This window comes from Branchiostoma lanceolatum, chromosome 14, assembly GCF_035083965.1.
Source record: "Branchiostoma lanceolatum isolate klBraLanc5 chromosome 14, klBraLanc5.hap2, whole genome shotgun sequence".
Classification (NCBI taxonomy): domain Eukaryota; kingdom Metazoa; phylum Chordata; class Leptocardii; order Amphioxiformes; family Branchiostomatidae; genus Branchiostoma; species Branchiostoma lanceolatum.
Genome location: NC_089735.1, coordinates 537,903 through 562,544, shown reverse-complemented (window position 1 = coordinate 562,544; position 24,642 = coordinate 537,903). Strand labels below are relative to the sequence as shown.

The following is a 24,642-nucleotide window of genomic DNA, read 5'->3' as shown; positions in this document are numbered from 1 at the left end:
GCATTGCGTCTTATATCATTGGAGAGCTCGTTTATTTTCCTTTAAAACAATAACCCCCCTATAGTGATCACCCTTCTGGGCGATGAGCAACATGACTAATATCGTTGGTGGTCGTCATAACAAGTGCCAAAATTTCCCTGAAATATCAAATACCATGTTTGCACTGGGAAATTTTGGCTTGTTTCCTTCGCGACGCACTGGCATATGTAGTCCTGGTGCTCAAGGAATGAATGTACAATCACAAAAACTGGGGTACCACTGTAAATATATCCAGTACGGTAATATATAACACAGTACAATTGACAAAATAACAACAGAGATATGAACGGCCAAAATCAAATTCTGATTTTTTCATGTTAAGTCTATATCTGAGGAAAGCAGATGCATTTTCTTAATTTCTGTAACTTAGATTCAAAGATTTTATTGCATGGTGGACATTAAAATCATCCATTATAATTATATAACAGGATAATTGTACACGTTTATGTAACCTGTCTGGCAGCAAAGAACAGACTTTCTGAAAAGTTGACATTTCTGACAAATTTACAACCTATTCCTCCTACGCCACCGTTTCTATGGTAACATTCATTCTGCGCTGCTATTGGCTGTTCAGTTCTTTGAACATGGTCGAGAATTATGATTTGATAAAATTTGTCTGCCTAAACCTGAATAGATCTGAAGCAAATAGATTGCTAAGGCCTGTATTCTGCTCTATAGGGTTTTTAGACAGGCAGCATTGTTTAACCTATGATACAAGCCAAACGCCCCCCTCCCCACGTTCATACTAACATACATGTAATTATAACAGGACAGGATTGTTTGATATATTACACGAGGGATAAGACTGGCTGCATTCTGCAAAATTATCATACAGATTGCTTATATCTATAACATCGTTCAAAATTTTTTTAACTAAAGCAAAATTTACATGAAGCAATTATTACGTTAGAACTTTGCATTAAAACTGAGCCTGTCTCGGCCCTGCAGTTCACGCTGTGAGGTGTAGGGGGCGCTACTTGCAGGCCTCCTTCTGTATGTGTTGTAGGAACTCGTAGTAAGAGAACATGGACTCTGATCTGTCCTCGACGAGGTGCTGCAGAAACACCATCCTCTGTCGGCTGTCCTCTCTGTGGGGAGAGGAAAACATGCAGAACAGGCATCAAAATACAAGAAGGTAAAAAACACAATCAGGCATCAAAAAACAAGGTAAAAAAACACAGGCATCAAAATGCAAGAAGCTAGAAATACAAAACAAAATTGGTTGAAAATGCAAGAAGGCTCCAAAAAAAAAAAGGCATGAAAACGTGAGCATGCCATACTAGTTCTTTGGTTTGGTTTTTAAGTCTTTGGTTCTCTGACTAATAAATGTAGCAGGGAGGTGAATTTTCAAACGAAAAGAAGCAAACGGGCATTTTATAATATGACAAACTCCAATGCGACCACATGCATGAGCCACAAAGTCAAAATAGGCCTGCAAGGTTTGGTCCACTCACACCGAGAAGGACCCATTCACTTTTAGTATGAGAGCTCTTTCACGTCCACACTTTTTATCTAATTTCAAACCTTCTACATTTAAAATGTTACATTTAATTTCTGAAAAGTCATTACATAAATGTTATGTAAAATGTTACATAGTAATTTCTGAGAAGTCATTACCTGATAATTTGCAGGGGAGGGAAGAAGGGTCTCTGTTCCCTGAGCCAGCCCACAAAACTCCGGACTCGCTCCGAGTTGGCGTTATCCAGCTCAGGCAGCTCAAACTGGGGAGAGAGGGGGCAAGAAAACATGAAACCTCAGCTCAAACTGGGGAGAGAAGGGACAAGAAAACATGAAACCTCAGCTCAAACTGGGGAGAGAAGGGACAAGAAAACATGAAACCTCAGCTCAAACTGGGGAGAGAAGGGACATGAAAACATGAAACCTCAGCTCAAACTGGGGAGAGAAGGGACATGAAAACATGAAACCTCAGCTCAAACTGGGGAGAGAAGGGACATGAAAACATGAAACCTCAGCTCAAACTGGGGAGAGAAGGGACATGAAAACATGAAACCTCAGCTCAAACTGGGGAGAGAAGGGACATGAAAACATGAAACCTCAGCTCAAACTGGGGAGAGAAGGGACATGAAAACATGAAACCTCAGCTCAAACTGGGGAGAGAAGGGACATGAAAACATGAAACCTCAGCTCAAACTGGGGAGAGAAGGGACATGAAAACATGAAACCTCAGCTAAAACTGGGGAGAGAAGGGACATGAAAACATGAAACCTCAGCTCAAACTGGGGAGAGAAGGGACATGAAAACATGAAACCTCAGCTCAAACTGGGGAGAGAGGGGACAAGAAAACATGAAACCTCAGCTGTGATGCCAGACTCGTGGTCTGACTGGCGTCCCTAATTCAAAAATCGAAGTGCACAAAAAAAGTTACATGTAAGTGCACAATAGAAAAATAAGGTAGAAAACCTAATCACAAACCTTACTACTAGTACGTTTCTTCAGAAACTATAAACATGTAACTAAGATCATAATTTCAAACAATACAAAAAACGTTTGCTTTGTTTTACACTTCATTGTCAAGAATATGTTGTATACCTGTATATGTTCATAACGCTACACAAATGACAGTACACGGCTCCGATTTTGAGTAAAAAAGTTCATAATTGTGCATCCAGTATTTTGAGCCCTGGTAAAAGTTGTGTCTCTCACCATAACATCAGGAATAGCAGCAAAACTCTCCACTCCCAGCACATCCATACAGAACTGGACCGAGATGGACCGACCCACGAACATGAACACGCCCTGCAGGGGGGGGGGGGGCAGAATGTCATTAGTCAGTTCAATCTACGCTTCTGATTCTTCCTCGACTTTTCATTGTCAGTTGAACATGTTGTCATGCCATGATTTAGAGCGCTCGTCAGGTTTTGTGCAATTCTATAACCTATGCATTAGTATGTAATTTTAAAAATCTTTTACAACCAAAACATCCTTACTGCAAACAAACCATTTTTCAGTTGATTTACCACAGCACAAAAAATATGTCATGGAATAATCTATCAAGACTCCAGTTTTTGTTATCACAGTTCTATTAGGAGATATTTCTAGAATTTCTAAAACATTCAGTAATTTCTCCTCTGTCACACGTTAACATAAAGGCAATTGGCTGACAGAAAAGGTGCAGAGTACCTTCATGAATAAACAAAGGCTGATAAACAAACAAACAAACAAACCTCTCCGTTGTCCAGTAGAAAAGCGCCGTCTCTGCTGAGCCTCTCTGACGACAGGGACAGGATCGGTGGCTGGGGGATGATCTGGTCCCGGATCGTCAGCGCTCCCTAAAAATAGATTATCCATGAAGTATTAGCTTACTTACATTTTTGTCTTATTTTTGTTTCCTATTGGACGATTCAAATTGTGTTCACTTTATTTGCTTATCAATTCATAGTTCGTGGTTGAAAACTGGTTGGTGTAATCAGTGTCACTGTCAGAAAGAAACCTGAAACGCCTGACCGTTTCCAAAATCATATCCAGTAGATTGTTAACTTTTATTTGGCATTTACGTCAAATTGGGTTTTCATTAATAAAAGTATTGGCTGACTGGAAGCTCCTATTCTATTGTCAATGACTTACTGTAGTAGTGTAAATCTGGTGTCACCCAGTAGTAAAAAAACTCCCCTGACAAGTATGCAAGGACAGAGCCCTACAGAGAAAGACGTTGAACGTAGCAGCCGTGAAAGTGAAAGTGTTTACCTCCTTGTTCAGGTTGTGTTCAGTGTACATTTACTACTACTACTACTACATTTAGGGGTGGAGCGCCGCCATGTTGGACGCCAGCAAAGTGAAAGTGAAGTGCAGAGAAAGTGTTTACCTCATCGTTAAGGTGAAAGTGAAGTGAAAGTGTTTACCTCATCGTTAAGGTGAAAGTGAAGTGAAAGTGTTTACCTCATCGTTAAGGTAAAAGTGAAGTGAAAGTGTTAACCTCATCGTTAAGGTAAAAGTGAAGTGAAAGTGTTAACCTCGTTGTTAAGGTGAAAGTGAAGTGAAAGTGTTTACCTCATCGTTAAGGTGAAAGTGAAGTGAAAGTGTTTACCTCATCTTTAAGGTGAAAGTGAAGTGAAAGTGTTTACCTCATCGTTAAGGTGAAAGTGAAGTGAAAGTGTTTACCTCATCGTTAAGGTAAAAGTGAAGTGAAAGTGTTTACCTCATCGTTAAGGTGAAAGTGAAGTGAAAGTGTTTACCTCGTCGTTAAGGTGAAAGCAAAGTGAAAGTATTTACCTCGTCGTTAAGGTGAAAGTGAAGTGAGAGTGTTTACCTCATCGTTAAGGTGAAAGCAAAATGAAAGTGTTTACCTCATCGTTAAGGTGAAAGTGAAGTGAAAGTGTTTACCTCATTGTTAAGGTGAAAGTGAAATGAAAGTGTTTTCCTCGTCGTTCAGGTTGTGTTCAGTGTACATTTACTACTACTACTACTACATGTAGGGGTGGAGCGCCGCCATGTTGGACGCCAGCAAAGTGAAAGTGAAAGTGAAGTGAAAGTGTTTACCTCGTCGTTCAAGTTGTGCACGGCGTACATGTAGGGGTGGAGTGCCATCATGTTGGACGCCAGCGGGAGAGCCTTCAGTTGGTTCATCGTGTTCACGCGGTCGTCCAGACGCGTGCTCGTGCCCAGTCGGAACGCAGGCTGCAGGAAAAATCGTTTTTCGTTTAAGATCATATTTAAAGCCGCAGGGCCCCTCTAGCTCTGTAAAGCAGTGTTAATCACTGAACAGGGCTACCCTGGGTAAACATGTAAACATGACAGAATAAAAAAATTTTTTAAAAAGGTTGATATTATGTTGAAAGGTACAGGTAGTCCCATAGCCTTTTTGAGGCTGTAGGGGCAGTGGGTTGTTATCCACTGTGTCAAGGGCACGGAGCCCATCCCTCTCCTTCCACCGCCCTTCTGTGTGACACACCAGCTTTGCGGGCACGCAGCGCGGCAGCAGCTGGTTTTATCACACTGCATGACATATCACACCTAACCTTGGCACATCTAACTGATTAATTTATTCAACGAACAAAACAAACATAAAAACACCTTACATTCAGACGTCTGACTGTAAGCGTTGTTAAATGCCACTTAGTATCTAAAGAGTCTCACGTGTTTGAGCAGTGCCAGGATGTACAGCGGAAACATTCGCAACGACCACGGCGCCATCAGCGCCCCCAGCTGTTGCCCGGCGACCGAGTTCCGGTACTGCGCCAGGCAGTCGATGCAGGCGTTGATGACGGCCTCCCGCGCGTCGCGTATGGACGACATGATGGAACGATCCACCGCTGAAAACGATAAAATTTACTTAATTGCAGAGAACACAACAAAACAAATCAAGCAATGAATGTTTTTGTGTATTTGAAAGTCAGATGTCTCAGGATGCAAGAGAATTCAAGAGAATTTAACTTACTCATCCGAGCGAGGCGTACCTAACTGAAGACAGATCTAGAGAGAGAAGTTAACCCTTAACCACCCGAGCGAGCAGACATCTACCTAGAGAGAGATTAACCCTTACCCATCCAAGCAAGCAGACAGACCTAGAGAGAGATTAACCCTTACCCATCCAAGCGAGCAGACAGACCTAGAGAGAAGTTAACCCTTACCCATCCAAGCTAGCAGACAGAACTAGAGAGAGATTAACCCTTACCCACCCGAGTGAGGTTTAGCTAACTGAGGACAGATCTGGAGAGATTAACCCTTACCCATCCGAGCGAGCAGACCGACGACAGCCTGTTGGTCGGCGCCGGCGTAGATCTCGGTGATGTTGCTGCTGACGGGCAGCGCCATCGTGTGCACCCGGATCCTCCGCTCTCCTGGACAACCACAGGGGAAGGTTTTTTTAGTTTTATGCTGAGAATTACACAAGCTTTTAGCTAGGATTTATAGACAGGGCTGTACTTTAACCAGATGAACATTTTAAGTACTCACATGTACATGTACTAAAAACTGCTGGTTTTAGGCAATACTGCACTGATTTACAAAGCAGGGAAACAAGGTGTCTTTTAGGCATCCTGCTGAAAAAGAAGAAGCCTTGACGCCCTCCTGCCTAAATGCCTAGAATTACCCCATTGGTGGACACACTTACAAACATGGAGTCAGACACACACACAAACACACATAAACACATGCAGACTCACACATACACACACATACACATTAACACACACACAAACACATGGAGACACACACATACACACACACACACAAACACACACACACACACACACACACACACACACACACACACACACACACACTGGTGGGAAACGAACCCTTACCTTTGCTGCTTGTGTAGAGCAGGGCTGCCTGGAAGCATACCGTGCTGCTGTCCACACACACACACAAACACAAACACACAAGTGGGAATCGAACCCGCACCTTTGCTGCTTGTGTAGAGCAGGGCTGCCTGGAAGCAGGCCGTGCTGCTGTCCACCAGGGCCTCTTCGATCGACACCTGCATGGCGAAGCCGGCGTCCGGGTTCACGTTCGGGAGCGAGAGAAGGTCCGTCGAGCGCACGAAGAAGTTCCCGTGGAATGTGTGGATGCTCAGTCCTTACAGGGTGAAAAAGGGGATCTTAATATTATCATCCCTTTTAAACAAAAGAAAACCTGGAAAACAAAGTTTTCACAAACAACCAGTCCCGTCGGCAGGTAATTATGTCCAGGCTGCGTGCAAAGAACTTTATCCAGACTGTGTGATTCACCAGCCTGACGAAACTACTCATGAAAGAGTGCATCCATCTATCTCTTCGTCTTCGTTTCACGTCGCTTTAGATCAATGAGTTGACTTGATTCATAATTGACAGACCACCCTAACATATTCCTTGCATTCTGGTCTGTCGACAGAGCCTCCGATCGGGATTTCTCCGATCAGCGATTCTGCCAGATTGCCGTCTCTACCCTGACATGTACATTAGCATTCTGAATCAGACTCCCTACCTCTCGTGCATCGTATCCTCATGACGGCCTCGAAGCCGATCTTCCTGGTGAGGTACCGGCGCAAGTCGCGCTCGAACCGTGTGACCTGCGCCGGGCCGCGAACGGGGTGAAACCCGGGGAAGTAGAACGTGGCGCCGCCCGAGTATTTCGCCACGCCAGCTGTGTCGCAGGAAAAAATAGAAATAGGGCATCATTATCACGTTTTATCAGATAACTGAACAGGATGCTTTAAGCTTCTCCCTGCTGCCTAACCCTGTAACCAATGCCAATTTTGTATCAAACAGCTTCTTTAGTAGGGAAAAGGTTAACACAGTGTAGCGATGTCCGTGTACTGTCCCTAACCCTACTCACACAGTGTAGCGATGTCTGTGTACTGTCCCTAACCCTACTCACACAGTGTAGCGATGTCTGTGTACTGTCCCTAACCCTACTCACACAGTGTAGCGATGTCCCTAACCCTACTCACACAGTGTAGCGATGTCTGTGTACTGTCCCTAACCCTACTCACACAGTGTGGTGATGTCCGTGTACTGTCCCTAACCCTAACCCTACTCACACAGTGTAGCGATGTCTGTGTACTGTCCCTAACCCTACTCACACAGTGTAGCGATGTCCGTGTACTGTCCCTAACCCTACTCACACAGTGTAGCGATGTCCGTGTACTGTCCCTAACCCTACTCACACAGTGTAGCGATGTCTGCGTACTGTCCCTAACCCTACTCACACAGTGTGGCGATGTCCCTAACCCTACTCACACAGTGTAGCGATGTCTGTGTACTGTCCCTAACCCTACTCACACAGTGTAGCGATGTCCGTGTACAGTCCCTAACCCTACTCACACAGTGTAGCGATGTCCGTGTACTGTCTCTAACCCTACTCACACAGTGTAGCGATGTCCCTAACCCTACTCACACAGTGTAGCGATGTCCCTAACCCTACTCACACAGTGTAGCGATGTCCCTAACCCTACTCACACAGTGTAGCGATGTCCCTAACCCTACTCACACAGTGTAGCAATGTCCCTAACCCTACTCACACAGTGTGGCGATGTCTGTGTACTGTCCCTAACCATAACCCTACTCACACAGTGTAGCAATGTCCCTAACCCTACTCACACAGTGTAGCGATGTCCCTAACCCTACTCACACAGTGTAGCGATGTCCCTAACCCCGGCCCTACTCACACAGTGTAGCGATGTCCCTAACCCTACTCACACAGTGTAGCGATGTCCGTGTACAGTCCCTAACCCTACTCACACAGTGTGGCGATGTCCGTGTACTGTCCCTAACCCTAACCCTACTCACACAGTGTAGCGATGTCTGTGTACAGTCCCTAACCCTACTCACACAGTGTAGCGATGTCCGTGTACTGTCCCGGCATGAAGAACATGTCCACAGCGATCTGCTGACCGGCGCACTCCAGCGCCATCCGCTTGTAGAAGTCTGTGGCAGGCCCGAGGTGCTGCACATCCTGGGAACACAAATATGGGACCATTACAACACTTAACTAGCACATCCTGGGAACACAGCCCACAGTGGACCATAACAACATATCCTGATTTACCATATTGAAGTCGTTGATAAAGTGAAGAATCATAATGTCATATAACTGTCTGACAAGTAAAATTTCCACAAAGTTAGACGTTTTTCGTCTGTCATAACAATTGTCTTGCAACATTACTGACACATGCTCCAAGCTGAAGTCTTTCTGAATGTTTCTCTTATTTCGGAGGGAAAAAAAGAATCTTGGCAGAAGCCCTGCAGTTTTTGTTAGTATGGTCTCACAGGACGGGGCTGCATAACAACATGTCAACATGCCTGGAAAAGTCATGGGACTTTTATGGGAAATGCACCAGAGAATGATTATATATTAATCATATTGGGAAACAGACACACACACAAACAAGGCACAGAAAAGGGAATTTTCTTTTTTTTACACCCAGCAAAAATAGAAGGTATTTAGTGTTTCGTGCAGACAAAATACATTTTCCTTCTCCCCACGGGAAAAGAACTTCTGCTGAGCGGACACCGAGGGTGAAGAGAACAGAACGATATCAAAACAGACACAACAGGAAACAAGGACAAGTGGCAGAACACAAGATAGGAATATACAGGATGAAACCAACAGAGAAAAACAACACTCGAGGCAGGGCGGTCCCCAGGACCCCTCCCTTCGTCCTGGGAGGGGAATTTGCTTCTTGGGACAGACACAAATTTCACCCTGTCCATCCAAAATACCTGAAGATCATGCCCTGGAAATATATTCTCTTATTTTCTTAGACTTAACATGACATATTTAACGATAATTAGCAACATGGGCTTCATCCCCTGCACACAATGAGTGGGACAGACAGAAATTTGAAGCTGGGGACAGCCCTACATGGACGGACCTACAGTATGAAGCAGAATGAAGCTGACACAGCAATACGTACAGTTCCGGCTCGCTGGTTGGGGTCTTCCCGCGGCTTGAGCGCTCCCGGTCCGAGAGACGGCAAACAGGACTGGAACACGCATACTCGCCCGCCTGTAGGGGTCTGTAAACAAACAAACAAATAAGTAAACACTTAGTAAGAGTCTAATCACAGCTACTCATGATGTACTTTGGGGAGTTTGTACTTTTCCAAAAGCCAGTCAAGTAAAGATGTAACCATTCGGTGTAGTGAACAAATAACAAGGCAGTTGGAGATGGCAGACTTCACCCCTTTACCCACACTGCTTTGCAATACTTCTTAAATCCCACAAAAAATAGCAGCACTGAGGATTTATGGTGTATAGTGCATACGAGGTCATGAGGTCATGGGGCATGAGGTCATGGGTCATGAGCTGAGCTGAGCTGAGTGTACACATTACTGGAAATCACAGAAACACACATATAGATAGAAGGCAAGCCAAAAACAATACTTAACTCCCTTAGGGTAAAGTGAAAAGGAAAACTAAGAAAAACATAAACAAAAGCAGTTATGAAACAAACCCCGCACCATGAGTTTGTGAGCGACTTGCAGCGCCGGCCCCAGTGCACTGTGGGTCTCGGTGTTGTCAGCGAACATCTCCGGCAGCTGGTGCAGCAGGTCCTGGATCAGCTGGGGAGGGGGGCGGGGAAGGTCAAGTCAAGGTCAAGGTCACTCCTGCACCAGACAGTGCACAGGGCGGTGCCCAACTCTGCTTCAATAGCCCTTGGGCCACACAAGTTTATATAATCACTACAGCAGGGGCTGGTCCACTGGTGGTGGTGTGTTTAACTTATTAAATCCTTTCCCAAATACTATGCAGGGAAAGCAGCATGTTTCATAATTCAAAGTTTTGGTATGACTTGGCCGGGGACTGAACTCACAAAATACTGGAAACGCAAGATGAACACTCTACTCACTTGGCCATTTCACTGAAGGGGAGGGGATAAGGATAATCATAGTCCTATTATATATCATATACAATAATATATTTGCAAGTTGTCATCCACAACATCAAATTACCATACAACACAAAAGTTAATGTCACACTTTGTTTTGGTTAATGACACGTTCTGCTGTTTGCATTTCTCACCTCTTTTGACTCCTGCAGGTTGACCAGGAGGTTGTCAGGCGACGGCAGGAACACATCTGGGGCAAAGGTCAAAGGGCAAGGGTTTGATAAAAATAAAATATTCTGCAGGCAACTGTACTGATAAGATTGTTCAGTATCTAAATAATATTCTACTGTACATAGTTTATACATACCATAGTTAAGGCATCCTTACAGAGGTCAACAAATATGACATGCTGTATCTCTGATTTCTACAAAAAACATCTAACTAAAAACTCTGGTATCAAAATTTGTTTTCGAAACAAACAAAAATTGCAACAACACTTATCACAATCACAGTGTTTAGTTTAAAATCAAAGGCAGTAAAGTCTAGGCCCTGGACTTTGCAACATGGAGGGACCCAATTGAGGGAACAAGGGGCACTTAGTGGGGAGGCACAATCCATCCTACCTTCTGTGTCTGACACGATGAGCATCTGTGGCTGCGACAGCCCCTCCGGCAGGTTGTAGAAGTGAAACTAACGGTGTAAAACTAACGACGTAAAACTAACGATGTAATATTAACGATGTAAAACTGACGCTGTAGCCTACCTTCCGTGTCTGACACGATGAGCATCTGCGGCTGCGACAGCCCCTCCGCCAGGTTGTAGAAGTGCAGGACCTTGTCGAACGTCAGGAAGCCGATGGCGGTGCGGGCGTCGCCCGGAAATCTCTCGAGCTCGTCCAATAGCACGCGGCAGAACGAGTGCAGGTAGCCCATCTCCACGGCATTGTGGGATACGTCCAGCACAAAGAGGTAAACAGCAGGCTGTGGCGGCCTCAACTGGAGGGGGAGGGGGGACAACACTCGGACTTATCATCGGGAAATAACATATCAACTGGAGGGGGAGGGGGGACAACACTCGGACTTATCATCGGGAAATAACATATCAACTGGAGGGGGAGGGGGGACAACACTCGGACTTATCATCGGGAAATAGCATATCAACTGGAGGGGGAGGGGGGACAACCCTCGGACTTATCATCGGGAAATAGCATATCAACTGGAGGGGGAGGGGGGACAACATTCGGACTTATCATCGGGAAATAACATATTAGAATCACATAATTGTTGTCATAAGGCCTCAACTGGGGGAGGGGGACACAGAACAACACTCAGACTTTTGTCATAAGAAAATAACATATCTGAATCACACAATTGTTGGACTGCCATAGGGCAAACATAGCTTGAGTGTCATCTTGGTTAGTTCCAGCTCCCATACTCTCCCTTCACCAACCAATCAGCGTGCCCAGCCAAAACCTGGCTGAATGCATACATTCCGGACAACTTGAGTGTCAGCTATCTCGGGCTGGTTGGAGAAGGGGGAGTATGGGAGCCCTGGAAGTAACTGAGATGAAACTCAGGCTAGAGCAAACACACCAGTTCTGTATTCCTGTAATCACAAGACCTCAACTGAAGAAGGGAAGAGGGAAAACTCTATCTTTAACATGTCAGGTGCTGAAGGCTGGAAATACCACCTGCATGGAATCACAGATAATGGAAACTAAAAAGACATTTCTAGGCCTGTTTGGTAATGCTGTACTCACCATGTATTCTGAAGGTGCTATAAACTCTATAGTTGAGTTCTGTGGTTAGTACAGGTAATGCTAAACTCACCATGTATTCTGAGGGTGCTATAAACTCTAAAGTTGAGTTCTGTGGTTGGTACAGGTAATGCTAAACTCACCATGTATTCTGAAGGTGCTATAAACTCTATAGTTGAGTTCTGTGGTTAGTACATGCAATGCTAAACTCACCATGTATTCTGAAGGTGCTATAAACTCTAAAGTTGAGTTCTGTGGTTAGTACATGCAATGCTAAACTCACCATGTATTCTGAAGGTGCTATAAACTCTATAGTTGAGTTCTGTGGTTAGTACATGCAATGCTGTACTCACCATGTATTCTGAAGGTGCTATAAACTCTAAAGTTGAGTTCTGTGGTTAGTACATGCAATGCTAAACTCACCATGTATTCTGAAGGTGCTATAAACTCTATAGTTGAGTTCTGTGGTTAGTACATGCAATGCTGCACTCACCATGTATTCTGAAGGTGCTATAAACTCTATAGTTGAGTTCTGTGGTTAGTACAGGTAATGCTAAACTCACCATGTATTCTGAAGGTGCTATAAACTCTATAGTTGAGTTCTGTGGTTAGTACATGCAATGCTGCACTCACCATGTATTCTGAAGGTGCTATAAACTCTATAGTTGAGTTCTGTGGTTAGTACAGGTAATGCTAAACTCACCATGTATTCTGAAGGTGCTATAAACTCTATAGTTGAGTTCTGTGGTTAGTACAGGTAATGCTGCACTTACCATGTATTCTGAGGGTGCTATGAGCTCTATAGTTGAGTTCTGGACCTCCGGTCTCTTGTGTGGCTCCCCGTAACTCTTGGTTAGTGGGTTGTACATAAACTCCTCTGGTACTGGAAAATAAAACATGGGAAACTTCAGACTTGCATCCATGACTTTTTGTGGTTACAAGTAATGTACCCTAGAGGGGTCTGAGAATAACTTTCTGCAGGCAATGAACCCTACAGGGGTGAGAGACTGACTGACAATTGCTGACCCTATAGCAATGGACCTTAGATTGGTAAGCAATAAACAGCACTCATTGAGCCTATAGCAGGGAACCATAGAAGGGTAGGACAATACCTCAAGATCGCTGTCCCTATAGCAATGAACCCTTGAGGGGTAGGCAAGTTATTCACGATCATTGACCCTAGAGCAGATACTCTCTAAAGGTAATGAACCCTAGAGGGATAGGAGAATAACTCACAATCATTGACCCTAGAGCCTTAGAGGGGAAGGTGAAACTACTCACAGTCATTGACCCTATAGCAATGAACCCTAGAGGGGTAAGAGAATTACTCAATGTCATGATCGTTAACCATATAGCAGGTATTGTCTAAAAGTAATGAATACTAGAGGGGTAGGAGAATTACTCACGGTCGTTGACCCTATAGCAATGATCCCTAGAGGGGAAGGCGAATTACTCACAATCGTTGATCCTATATCAGATATTGTCTAAAAGTAATGGACCCTAGAGGGGAAGGTGAATTACTCACAGTCATTGACCCTATAGCAGAGATTGCACTTCCACCTCCTGCTGTCGATGAAGGTGACGAAGGGGTTGATGTACGTCCGACAGGAGCGGCAGCGCACGATCACGCTGGACGTGATCACAGGCAGATGCTGCAGGGAACAGGGCACATCACAAAGGTTAAAATCCTCCCACACTATAAGGTGTATAGGGCCGTGCCCATCTCCGTTTCATAGCCCTTGGCCACACTGTGGTGCAATCACTGCAGCAGGGGGCTAGTCCACTGGCAGTGGAGTGTGTTTAACTTCCATACTGTTTCAGAAGTATGTACCGTATTTATAAAGTCTTTGGTATGACTCAATGCGCCTCTTGTCCAGAGGTGTCCTACCCGGGCACGAACTCGTGCCTTCTGGTCCAAGTAATTTGAACCAGATGTGGCAAGTAACAAAAGGGCAGACCACTACACCACAGGGACACCCCATCATGAAGGTTAGACATCCAGGTAATATCATGGACGCTCAGCTGTGTTGGTGGTAATCATAGTGATCACAGGGAGATGCTGCAGGGAAAAGATACATCATTACAAAAATTTGATAGGTGGCACTTCTAAAAGGCAGCCACGGATTTTACGCTTCTCCGTGAGCTGCGAGATTTTAAGTGCATTTTAACTTTCTTTGATGACATTTCTGGTGCTGTACTCGTCTGATATGTTGTGGAATATATTGTAATGATTTCAATTCAATGTAACTATCAACATATATCATGTTAAATTTCATGTAAACATGAGGATGTCACATGCAAGGTTGATTGTAATAAATCTGAATCTGAATCTGAATGAAGGTTAGGAATCCAGGTAATATCATGGAAGCTCAGCTGTGTTGGTAGTTATCATGGTACAATTCTAAACTTTCTTCCAACACAATAAGCTTCCTGGCACTCTTGTCGAATTGCTGACATCCCGTGTCAGTACATCCTGCAGGATCACGTTCGGAAGTGATTGGTCATAATTGATCCTGAAGGTCAGTGGTTGTTGAAAATTTTGATTCTTGTACACCTTTGTATTGGAAGTCAGTTTAGCATTGTAAAATCTAGGTTATAAGATACGCAAGGTAACAGTTACTCAAGCAACTGGATAGATTTTGGCAATGGTCAGGAGTTTCAGGTAGCATCCACTCCCTTTCATCAGTGACTGGATGAGATTTATGATAAACCAGGATTTATTATGATTTAAGCCAAGCATTCATATGCAAATAAGTGAAGACAATTCCAATAGGAAACAAAGGATTGTTTCCAGAGATGGCAGACTTCAGCCCCTCATCTAAACTGCTTTGTTTCCCAACAGCAAGAATTTGCAACAGTCAAAATTCTCTCAATTTCGAAAAACAAAGCCACAATCAAACCGCTTCCAGAACTTCACAACGGCAAAACTTCAAACTAATTTTGGAAAGGGTTTGCAACATTCAAAATTCTCACAGATTTGAAAAAAGAAAGCAAAAACTTCACAGTGGCAAAAACTGTGCAGGATTTTGTAACAGTAGTACTTACGGAGAGGTCCTTGAAGGGGTGCAGCAGGATCCCCAGCGGCAGTTTGCACTTGTTGAGCAGGTTCTGGTTCTGCGGCAGGGTCGTCAGCGTGCAGCGGAACAGGCTGGAGCGGGGAGGGGGTAAAACACACGTCTTCAACTGTGGATCTTCACTGTGGATTGTCCATGCTTACTACCAAAGATACCCTGATTTCAAGCCGAGTGGGTCCGCAAAAACGCCATTCTACAACTGTGGATTTTCACTCTGTGCAAATGGAGGACATTCCCTAGTATCTAATTATAGCCATCAAACAGTTGTACAATAAAGTTTGAATCTGTAAACCCATCAGTTACATGACGTCATCAGTGGAAACATAACGATCTTAGGGCCCTGTCACACTCGTGCACACATTCAAGTGCGTATGTGTTGCGTATTAACATTTTTTTGCTTTAGGTAAAGTCTGCGGGAAGAAGTTGTTTTCTACTTTAACACAGAATAAAGAAATTATTTCTTCCGCCGCAAACTTTACCTTAACCAAAAAAGTGTAAGTACGCAACTCATGCGCACTTGCATATACGCATACGCACAGGTGTCATAAGTTAAGGTGAAAAAGAACAAAGGAACTGGAGTACACCACTGCAAGGTGGGGGTGTAAAACTCAGGACTGGACTATACCACTACATGATAGGGGTGTTCTTATTCGGGACTGGACTACAACACTGCATGATAGGGGTGTTCTTACTTGGGATTGGACTATACCACTGCACGATAGGGGTGTTTATACTAAGACTGGACTACACCACTGCAAAGTGGGGGTGTTCTTACTCAGGACTGGTGTTGACTTTCTTCAGGTCGTCCCTCAGGTTGGCCTTGGGTGGTTCGACCGGCTCTGGCGGGCAGATGTTGCGGTTCTGGAGCAGGTTGACGGCCCGCGACTCGCCGCCCGCGACCGTCAGCCCCCCGAACGGACTGGCAAGGTCGTTGGGGGTCTGGTGGGGGAAATCATGTCAGCTTTATTTATATTTCAAGCCAGGCAAAGATTTTTATAAGTTGCAGAGGACATTTAGGGCTAGAGATACTGGGCGCATATTCATTTTTGTGCATGCAAAATTGATTCAAAGCACCCATTCCAGCCTGTATCTGTTTGTCTACTGAACTGAATAAACCTGTCATCACCATCATCCATTCCCTAAAACGAATTTCGAGCCCTGGTGACACAAAATCTGATGTAAGACTAAGAGGGAAAAATCTATAACTTTACGAGCAAATTTCAGTTGAATAGATCTAGCCAGGTGACTATTACAAAGGGGAAACCCCTGACAAGACTGCAAACACAACACAGGATATGGAACAATGATTTTGCACAGACAAATTCAGAATATATGTACTGTAGTACACATACTAACATATATTTATCTACAGAAACTTGCAGAAAGACTATTAATATCTAAAGTAGGAATTCAGTATGTAGAAATGCTTACCTGCTGCATCTGCTGTCCGTACATACCAGGCTGCTGCCCCTGGGGTGGGGGCATTCCCCCCTGGGGCAGGGGAGGTCTTTGCTGACCTGGAGGGGGGAGACCCCCCTGGAACTGCCCCATACTGGTGGGAGGTGGGGGCATACCGCCTTGCTGTGAGGAGGGGGGAGGGGGGAGACCCCCCTGGTACTGCCCCATACTGGAGGGGGGTGGGGGCATGGATCCTTGGGTGCCCGGGGGTGGGGGCATCATCCCCTGGCCCCCGGGGGGAGGTGGTCCGAAGCCTTTACTGCTGGGCGGGGGTGCTGTGCCCATGCTGGTGGGGGGAGGGGGGACCTGGCCGTAGGGTGCGTACCCCGGCTGTGCACCTGGGGGTGGGGGGAAGCTCCCCTGGGCGGTGGAGACCGGCGCCATCGTCCCGCTCACCCTGATCGGCTCCTGTCCTGATGACGGGACTGAGGGCTGGAGGGAGAGGAAAGTGACAACTTCACCAAACACGTCATAACAACCTGTCTACATATCATCTTATATACATGGCCTCCTTTGGTCATGTTGAGCATGGTAAAATCCTAATTGATATCATCCCTACAGCTTCAGCTATGGCTAAACAGTCCTATGTGGGAATGACTCTGCCATGTCAGCTGACTCATTATATCACCTTACACCATAGAGTATACACTGTTAAAGTTCAGAGTTCTCTCGAAATACTGTAAACCCGGAAACTTTTGTGGTGGTTTTATTCTTGCTGTAACCTCTAAACCATAAATTCACAATACTGCGAGCCAAGATTCTTCTCAACATTTCCATTTACTTCTTAACACCTGACCTCCAGATTCTGCGAGAAAGTTTTAACCACAAACTCACATCGTGTGGGTACTGTCTCCTCATTGCCTGGCTGGTGGGCGGACCGCTGGGAGGGCCCATCTGGGGGCCGGGGGGTCCTAGAAAATAGAAACAACATTGTTACATAGTGTTGGAGCTTGTTTTACATATATTTTCAACACTTCCTTTCCAAAATCGTTACCTACATGTTTCCAAGTCAGTAAGGTCTCAACAACATCTTTAAAAATTGTCTCATGTACAAACATAAGTCGGCAGCACCCGTGTCATCAATGGCCTATCCCAGACTGCACCATTCCTTACCAGGGTACGAGGGCATGACTCCGCCTCCCTCGATGGCGTCGAAGTTCTGTGTGGGGATGGGGGAGGGCGCTGTGGACGACCTTGCCGAGGGTGGACCTGTGAGTGTGAAGGGTCAAGGTCAACAGGTTAACAGAAATATTCTCGCAATGGTCTGTTGGCAATTGGAATTAGGGAAGTCTAGTTCCAAATCCTAGTCTTTTTTCTAAAAATGTTGATGGTCCTGGTGGTAAAATCATAAGCTGCACATTTTAACCAGTGAAGTTTCACATGTCGTGTTTGATTTGATGTTCTCTACCTTTAACACCAACTTTCTGTAAAGCACTGTGACATTTTCATCTCATAATCTGTCCAGAAGTGCAACTCAATTGTGTTCCTCCACTCTTATACATACATAGTCTCATCTATCCTCAGCACATAGAAAGTCACGACAGAAAGCAAAACACAGGTGAGAGACAGAGAAGTTCAAGTTCACGAGGCAGAGAAGGAAGAGAGGACATGCTTCACACACAGATGCAGAGTGAAATGCCAGGGTAGTGATGAACTATAATACTTCTCTACATTCCCAAATGTACATGTTTTAATTTAATGGGAAAAACTAATGCTTTAAGATAACTTCTTGTGACATGTTGATTTCTTAACTTTACAAAGTCAACATAAAATGTCACTATTTAGGATCAGGAAAGAGAAGATAAGAAAATGTGGTCCAGCCAAAGTCTAGAAGAGACTGAGACAACCTTTTATAACCCACGTACGACCCAGTCTAGCCCCCTGCACCTACCTGATGAGGACCCGGGTGTGTCCCTGTGACCCGTGGGTTGGTAGTATGGGGTCAGGTGGGTGTGTGCCTGGGTTAGCGGAGCCACTGTAGCTGCATGCAAAGCACAGGCACTTTAGACTTACAGTTACACATGCAGTTACTAACTAATGCACTACAATTATAAACTATGTTTTAACCCAAGCTCCATGTTTAACCTTCTCCCTGCTACATTGCATTATTGAATACATATTTTGTGGTAAATGGCTACTTCAGTAAACAGTAAAATGTGACTTTGTCAATGAAATTAAAAGGCCCTTTGCAAAGCACGAAGCAGCAAAGCCCGGCTTAAGCAAAAAGAGAGATTACCCTGTAGCTCTTTTGGCCAAACATACATGTATTTATTTAGTTCTTGTTTGAGAGAACCCCTCTACACTACAGTTCACTAATGAAGCAGGTCTCGTGCAGTTCCCCTCATTTCTTTCCATTAATCCCCAAAAATTCCAACAGACTTTCCTCATTTCTACATCAGGAACTAGCAATGTAAACTAGATCGTATCTTTATTCATACGTCTGGAAAATGGCTTGCTGAATCTAAAACTGGTACTAGTGGTAGAAACTAGCTGATACAGTTTAAGTTATATACATCATGAAATACAAAAGTAAACCTAAGTGTGGGATGGGATGGTGATCACAAATATATGAGAGAAATGATCAAAGACAGTTTTGAGAGCACATTTATGAATGAATGTTTTGATACAACGTTCAGTGAACATGACACCTACAGCTACAGAATGGACATGTGACATGTACAAAAATTAGAAAACACAAACCTTTGAACAAGGTTCCGTTTTCCAGGTGTTTTACAAGCATGAACTTGATTTTGTGAAAGTTTCCTGACCGGGCGCCATTTCAGAAAGTTTCAGCTACCTTCCTGGTGGTGTAATGGGCTACCCTACCATGCCACATGTTCATCATATATATATATATATATATATATATATATATATATATATATATATAATAATTTAACAGTGGATGTCAATGTGCAGATGTTGGCACATTGGTGCACCACATTGGTGCACCAAATCCGTAGAGTTTTTTGGCAGACATTTGACAGATTAGCCATGTTCATTACACCCTGATGAAAACAGTTAACAACTCTTTGGCTGGTGAGAAAATAGTGGCTGCATCAAGAGAACTGAAGCCCCTGTCACACACTCAGGACCTTTTCTCGACTTCACTCCCGACCACTCCCCAACCCTTCACTCCCCAACCAAGGGTTGGGAGTAGGCTGGAATCCATCCTATTGTAGCTCCAGTTCACTCCTCTGATCGCATCCAAACAGAATATGACTTTCCCGACTTTAATTTGTACAAATTCATACTAATTAGGTCGGGTGGCCATGGTCGGCTATGTGTGACAGGGGCTTACTCCCAACCATGGTCTGGAGAAGGTCTGGTGGCTAAGGTGGCTCACTCAGCTACATGTACGTATGACAGGGGCTTCAGGCCACACAATGTGGTTTTCATGGGTGTACTGGGTCCATCTCTCACCTGTTGGTGGCCCAGGCTGCCTCTGACCCGAGGGTGGGGGGGCCAAACCTTGGGCCGGTCCATACTGCTGACCCGTGGGGGGAGGTCCGGTTGGCCTCTGCTGGGGGGTGTAGGTCTGTCCTGGTAGTGGTGGAGGAGGGACGCCACCCTGCCCTCCCCTGCTGGATGGTACAGTCTGGTTTGGTTGGTTGCTAAAAGATGTGGGAGGTGGGAGAGCTGACTTTGCTGGAGGGGGGGCTGGGCTGGGCTGACTTGTGTACGGCTGTCCCATAGACCTGGGAGGTACCATGGAAGATGGGGGTGGTCCAACTGAGGAAGGGGGAGGGGCGACTGATATTGGGGGAGGCCCCATCGATGTAGGGGGAGGTGCCATTGAGGAGGGGGGTGGGGGCCTCATGCCTGACGCTGGCTGTCCCATTGATGAAGGAGGCGGGGGTACTCCCCCCTGTCTGCTCGAGTGTGGCATTCCGGGCTGGTATCCCGCACTATGGGGAGGTACCATTCCTGGCCTGGATGCGGGGGGTTGTCCATACGTCTGTCCGTTTGGCACCGGTCCGCTCGGGGGCAGTCCTAACCCGCCCCTACCCCCAGGGGGGGACGCATACTGTCCACTCGAGGGGGGTGGGGGCATTCCCCCTGCACTAGAGGGTCCATACGTACTTGTAAAATTTCTCTGATTCAGGGGGGGTGCGGAGTTGTGTAACGATGAGGGAGGGGGGCCGGCACCCCCCTGCTGGTTATACATGTTCGTATACCCCCCGCTTGAAGGTGGGGGAGCTAGCGGTTTGCTGGAGGGGGGCCCAGCGCCTTGGTACGGTCCTGGCGCGTAGGGTTTGGTTCCGTACATGTGTCCGGGGGGAGGGGGGCCTGCTCCTGGGGGTGGTACCATCTGCTGACCTGGCATGGGGGGGCCTGCAGAAGGACAAAATAATTATAGTTTCAATTTGGACAGAAAAATACAGTTAACTACCAACAAATAGTTTGTTTGGAGAAGAAGTATCCGGAGCCAAGTTGACCTATGCAACAAAGTTGCGGGAGGATCTAAGGTCTAAGGTAAGGTAAGACCAACAAATAACATCAAATTCGCAGAATCATAGTCGTAACCATTATGAGTAAGACTCTAAGAGTAAGAGTCATTTAATATCTAAGTAAGAGTCGGACAACATGGTACAGTCACTGACGAAAGACAGCGGATGCTGTTTGAAATATCTGACTGCTTCAAAATTTTATCCAGTTGCTTGAATAACTAATTTTGGTGTATCTTATCACGTGGATGTCTAACCTTCATCAACGAAACATGGTACTAAGCCCTGACTTAACTGAGTGTCATTCACTTATAGTAATACAAACATCTGTTTACGAAAATTGAGATGTAGTAGTATACCCCAGCCCATCTGAGCCCTCCCCGGGGAGTTATCACACACCAGACAGACAACAGACGTGTCAGTCAAGCTAATCTGGGGGCTTCTCCCCTTTGTTCTCTTTCAGCAACATGAATTTAAATCATACAGGATTCACTTTCCTTTCTGAATGGGGCAAAATCACTGACATCTCTTACCTGCTGCTACTTCCACCATTAAAGTAACCATTAAAGTTTAAAAATCAGAAAACACTTCTTTATTTCTTACACAGAAACAAGCAAAAAAAATGATCACAACATGTTGAAATGTGATATCGAACATGCTGTCATCAGACTGCTTTGGAGGGCTGAGATACCAAATTATGAGCAGCAGCGTGCCAAAAGGCAACAACACAGAAACTAAAACTGAAGCCCTGTCCAACTGGGCTGCTTCAGGAATGGAGTTTTGACAGACACAACATGGACACGTCAGAGCCAGGGTGTCACTACTGACCCAAATAACACTCACATGGCGTCATTCCTGCGGCTTAACACACAAATAAATCACATCTTATACAAACAGTACATCACGGGGAGTATCTCTACAGCTGTTCTGACACTACAGGTGTGACGACTGTACCTGTATTGCACCTGGAACAACACCTGCGCCATCATACACACGTACACACCTGTACAGCGCCCCCCCCCCTTAACTCTTCCCAAAACGTCCTTGTCCTGTTTTGCAGTTTATACTCGCATCCAGAGACAATTTCCTACCTATTTATATTAAGACAGTGTTCTCGCCAGCGCCCGTCCTCCCGTCATTTGACGGGTTTTTGTCGCTCATGACGGACAAAATTTTTGCCCAACCCGTCATTTTTAATGGCCAAAAATAGGTGTGTAAAGATATTTAGACAGAGTTTAGAATTTGCAAAAACTCCAGAGGATCACCGGAAAATCGCGACGAGGGCGATCTAGATCATTTCTAATGCCCGCCGGCGACAACCCCAGCCACACAAAGAGCGCCGTGGTGGATACTAGTATTTGGTGGCCGCCGAAAACTCGGCGTCATGCGCCGCCCTCCCCACAGTTTTGGCTGGTCGCATCGGGCTGACGTTTATTTCTGTTTTGTCCCTCTCGGTTCACCGTCAGTTATTGTTATCAAAGAAGCCTAAAAATTCAGAAATATTCCTATAGCTATCAGGCTTTCTGTAATCTGTAAAACATTATTAAAGTTTCAAGCCGCGGCGGCTGAGTTGAATGCGCTTTCTTCCCGTAAGAAATGGTAAACAGGCGTCAGATATTCTATTCCACCAATCACAGGGCGTCGTCTCCGTCGCGTCAAGAAATACCGACCAATGACATGCGAGTCTCGCTACTCGCGTGATTTCAGCTAAGCGTGAATTTGCGAGATGTTAGAGGAATGGCGGGGATCGCAAGGATCGCACGACGAAGCGGCTGTTTGAAGGCTTGAATCGACAACTTTTGAAGACATTCAGTGCAGTTACCGGAGAAATTAACCGTGGAAAACATGGGAGAAAAAAATGGACGTCTTTATGGCGTTCTTTCTCTAAGTAGGGTGTCAAATTTCTCATTATGTTCAATAAATACAGGGAGCATACGGGACATTGAGTGCTGAAAAATTTTAATTTTGCCGACTTATTCTGTGTGTATTTTTTGTAGGACGTAGATACGTAATAAAGTTTTGTTGTGCTTGATTTCCTTTTCTTTGCCGATTGTATACAACATAGAAATGTAGCTTGTGTGTGAACATTCGATCTTACCGCGATGATCGACGGCACGCCTCCCCCCAAAATTAAGCCTGAAACCCTTGTGTAATTTTTCACCGAAAGAGATGTCATTAAACTAAGCTTATTCTACCAAGAAATTTGCCCCTCAAAATGCAGGAAATAGCGTTTCAGAGGGTCTAGATTCCAAAATTTTCCGGGGGAGAATACCCCCGGACCCCCCTAGGATGGTCACGCCTCCGGCGCGACGCCTCGCGCCTTCGGCGCTCGATATGTTCTTCCCGACAGGAAAATTGAAATGACGGGTAAAAATTTCAGGCTGGCGAGAACACTGTATTAAGACATGTCCAATCTAGATGACTTTTTAACTGGAAACTATAAATTGAAATTGAGGGAATCGAGGAAAAAGAGAGAGAATGTTTAATAATGAGTCATGTTTGTCACCGGTTCGATTTCGTCACAGATAGAAGTCAGTGATAACGGATAAGGTGGGGGAACTTTTCTCAGCTCTCACACTAGTTTTTACGTGATTTAGCACATGTAAGCATAATCGCGGGCTTATGTAGGTATGTATACAGTAGCTTCTAGGGGGAGAATATAAAATCATCCTCTTAGACGGCGAGAAACAAGCCTGCAGCGCACAAACCTGGCATGGGTTTGCCCACGTTGGTACTGGGGCCATTTTGCAGCTGGGCTCCGGGCGGGGGTGGCGCGACTCCCGGCCGGAAAGGTGCCTGTGGATCGGCCATGGCGGCTCCTACGGGACTGCTTCCGACAACAAACCACAGAACACTCTCCCTGGTCCCGTCCGAGGTACAGAAGTCGGCGGTGTGATGTTCTGTTTGGGATAAAATCCAAGGTTTTTATGGTTCCACCCTGATACTTTGGGGCTCGGGGAAACCCAAATATGCAAATTATCCGGAAGTACAAGCCTCACGCATGCGCACCTCGCTCCAGACGTTCAACGTGGCAGTACCCACAATGCGCCGGACTTCCGCTTTCGTGTAAAAAAAAAAGCGGATAGTTGTAACGTTACAGAGCTCGTGAATAAAGAACGCTGAAAGCATCAAATCGGGGAACGACACGTAGGGCTGTATGGAAACGTGGAAACCAGCTTTACGGGTTAAAGTTCATGGCGGGGTGCCACGCGATCGAGGGGTGTTTGGGCGAAAAAGAAGGACGTCTATTTGATGATCACCAAAACAAAAGGCCTCTTGAATGAACTCCGTTCAAGCTAGGAAAGGAAAACAAATCTATGACGTCACTGGACGAAAATAACCTGGCAATTAGCTACTTGTGTAAAGTGTAACGTTACCTACGTCTATAAAGGCAAGCCTTGGTAAAGGTAACATTACCAACTTGTGTAAAGTGTAAGAATCAGATGAAAAAGGGGAAGAAGAAAAGTTCTCTATTTCAAATGCAATAGAAAGGAAATAGGGGAAGAAAAAAAGAGGGGAAGAAGAAACAGGACCATTCCTTTTCTTTGTAAGTATCAGGGGTTTTTTCCATGCTGCCCAATGACCTGAACCAACAAAG

At 45.2% G+C, this 24,642-nt stretch overlaps 1 protein-coding gene across 3 annotated transcripts; it reads right to left on the bottom strand.

Moving 5' to 3' along the window:
- Nucleotides 1–716: 716 nt before the first annotated feature.
- LOC136448096 (protein transport protein Sec24A-like) lies at nt 717–24,053 on the bottom strand. Of its 3 annotated transcripts, none has more exons than XM_066447220.1 (24): nt 23,753–24,053; nt 20,020–20,931; nt 18,488–18,577; nt 17,710–17,805; nt 17,431–17,507; nt 16,570–17,028; nt 15,914–16,077; nt 15,110–15,212; nt 13,590–13,716; nt 12,838–12,947; nt 11,072–11,303; nt 10,503–10,558; nt 9,941–10,042; nt 9,395–9,496; nt 8,310–8,433; nt 6,964–7,122; nt 6,403–6,576; nt 5,727–5,837; nt 5,134–5,309; nt 4,537–4,674; nt 3,225–3,329; nt 2,704–2,796; nt 1,657–1,760; nt 717–1,127 (listed from the first exon to the last, which is right to left on the bottom strand). In XM_066447220.1, exons 1-24 carry the CDS (start codon nt 23,853–23,855, stop codon nt 1,013–1,015), a joined length of 4,032 nt encoding a protein of 1,343 aa, XP_066303317.1. In that variant the 5' UTR covers nt 23,856–24,053; the 3' UTR covers nt 717–1,012. The 3 variants fall into 3 exon arrangements, with proteins under 3 accessions (XP_066303317.1, XP_066303318.1, XP_066303320.1); XM_066447221.1 differs by having other exon boundaries at nt 18,488–18,571; XM_066447223.1 differs by lacking the exon at nt 18,488–18,577.
- Nucleotides 24,054–24,642: the final 589 nt, after the last annotated feature.

Excerpts from the sequence above, each read along its gene's own strand:
- LOC136448096 (XM_066447220.1), bottom strand. The coding sequence starts at position 23,855 with ATGGCCGATCCACAGGCACCTTTCCGGCCGGGAGTCGCGCCACCCCCG. Across the intron at positions 15,213-15,913 it reads AAAGTCAACACCAGTCCTGA|CCTGTTCCGCTGCACGCTGA; the intron begins GTAAGAACACCC and ends TCCCCGCTCCAG. Across the intron at positions 10,559-11,071 it reads CATCGTGTCAGACACGGAAG|ATGTGTTCCTGCCGTCGCCT; the intron begins GTAGGCTACAGC and ends CCTTTGCCCCAG.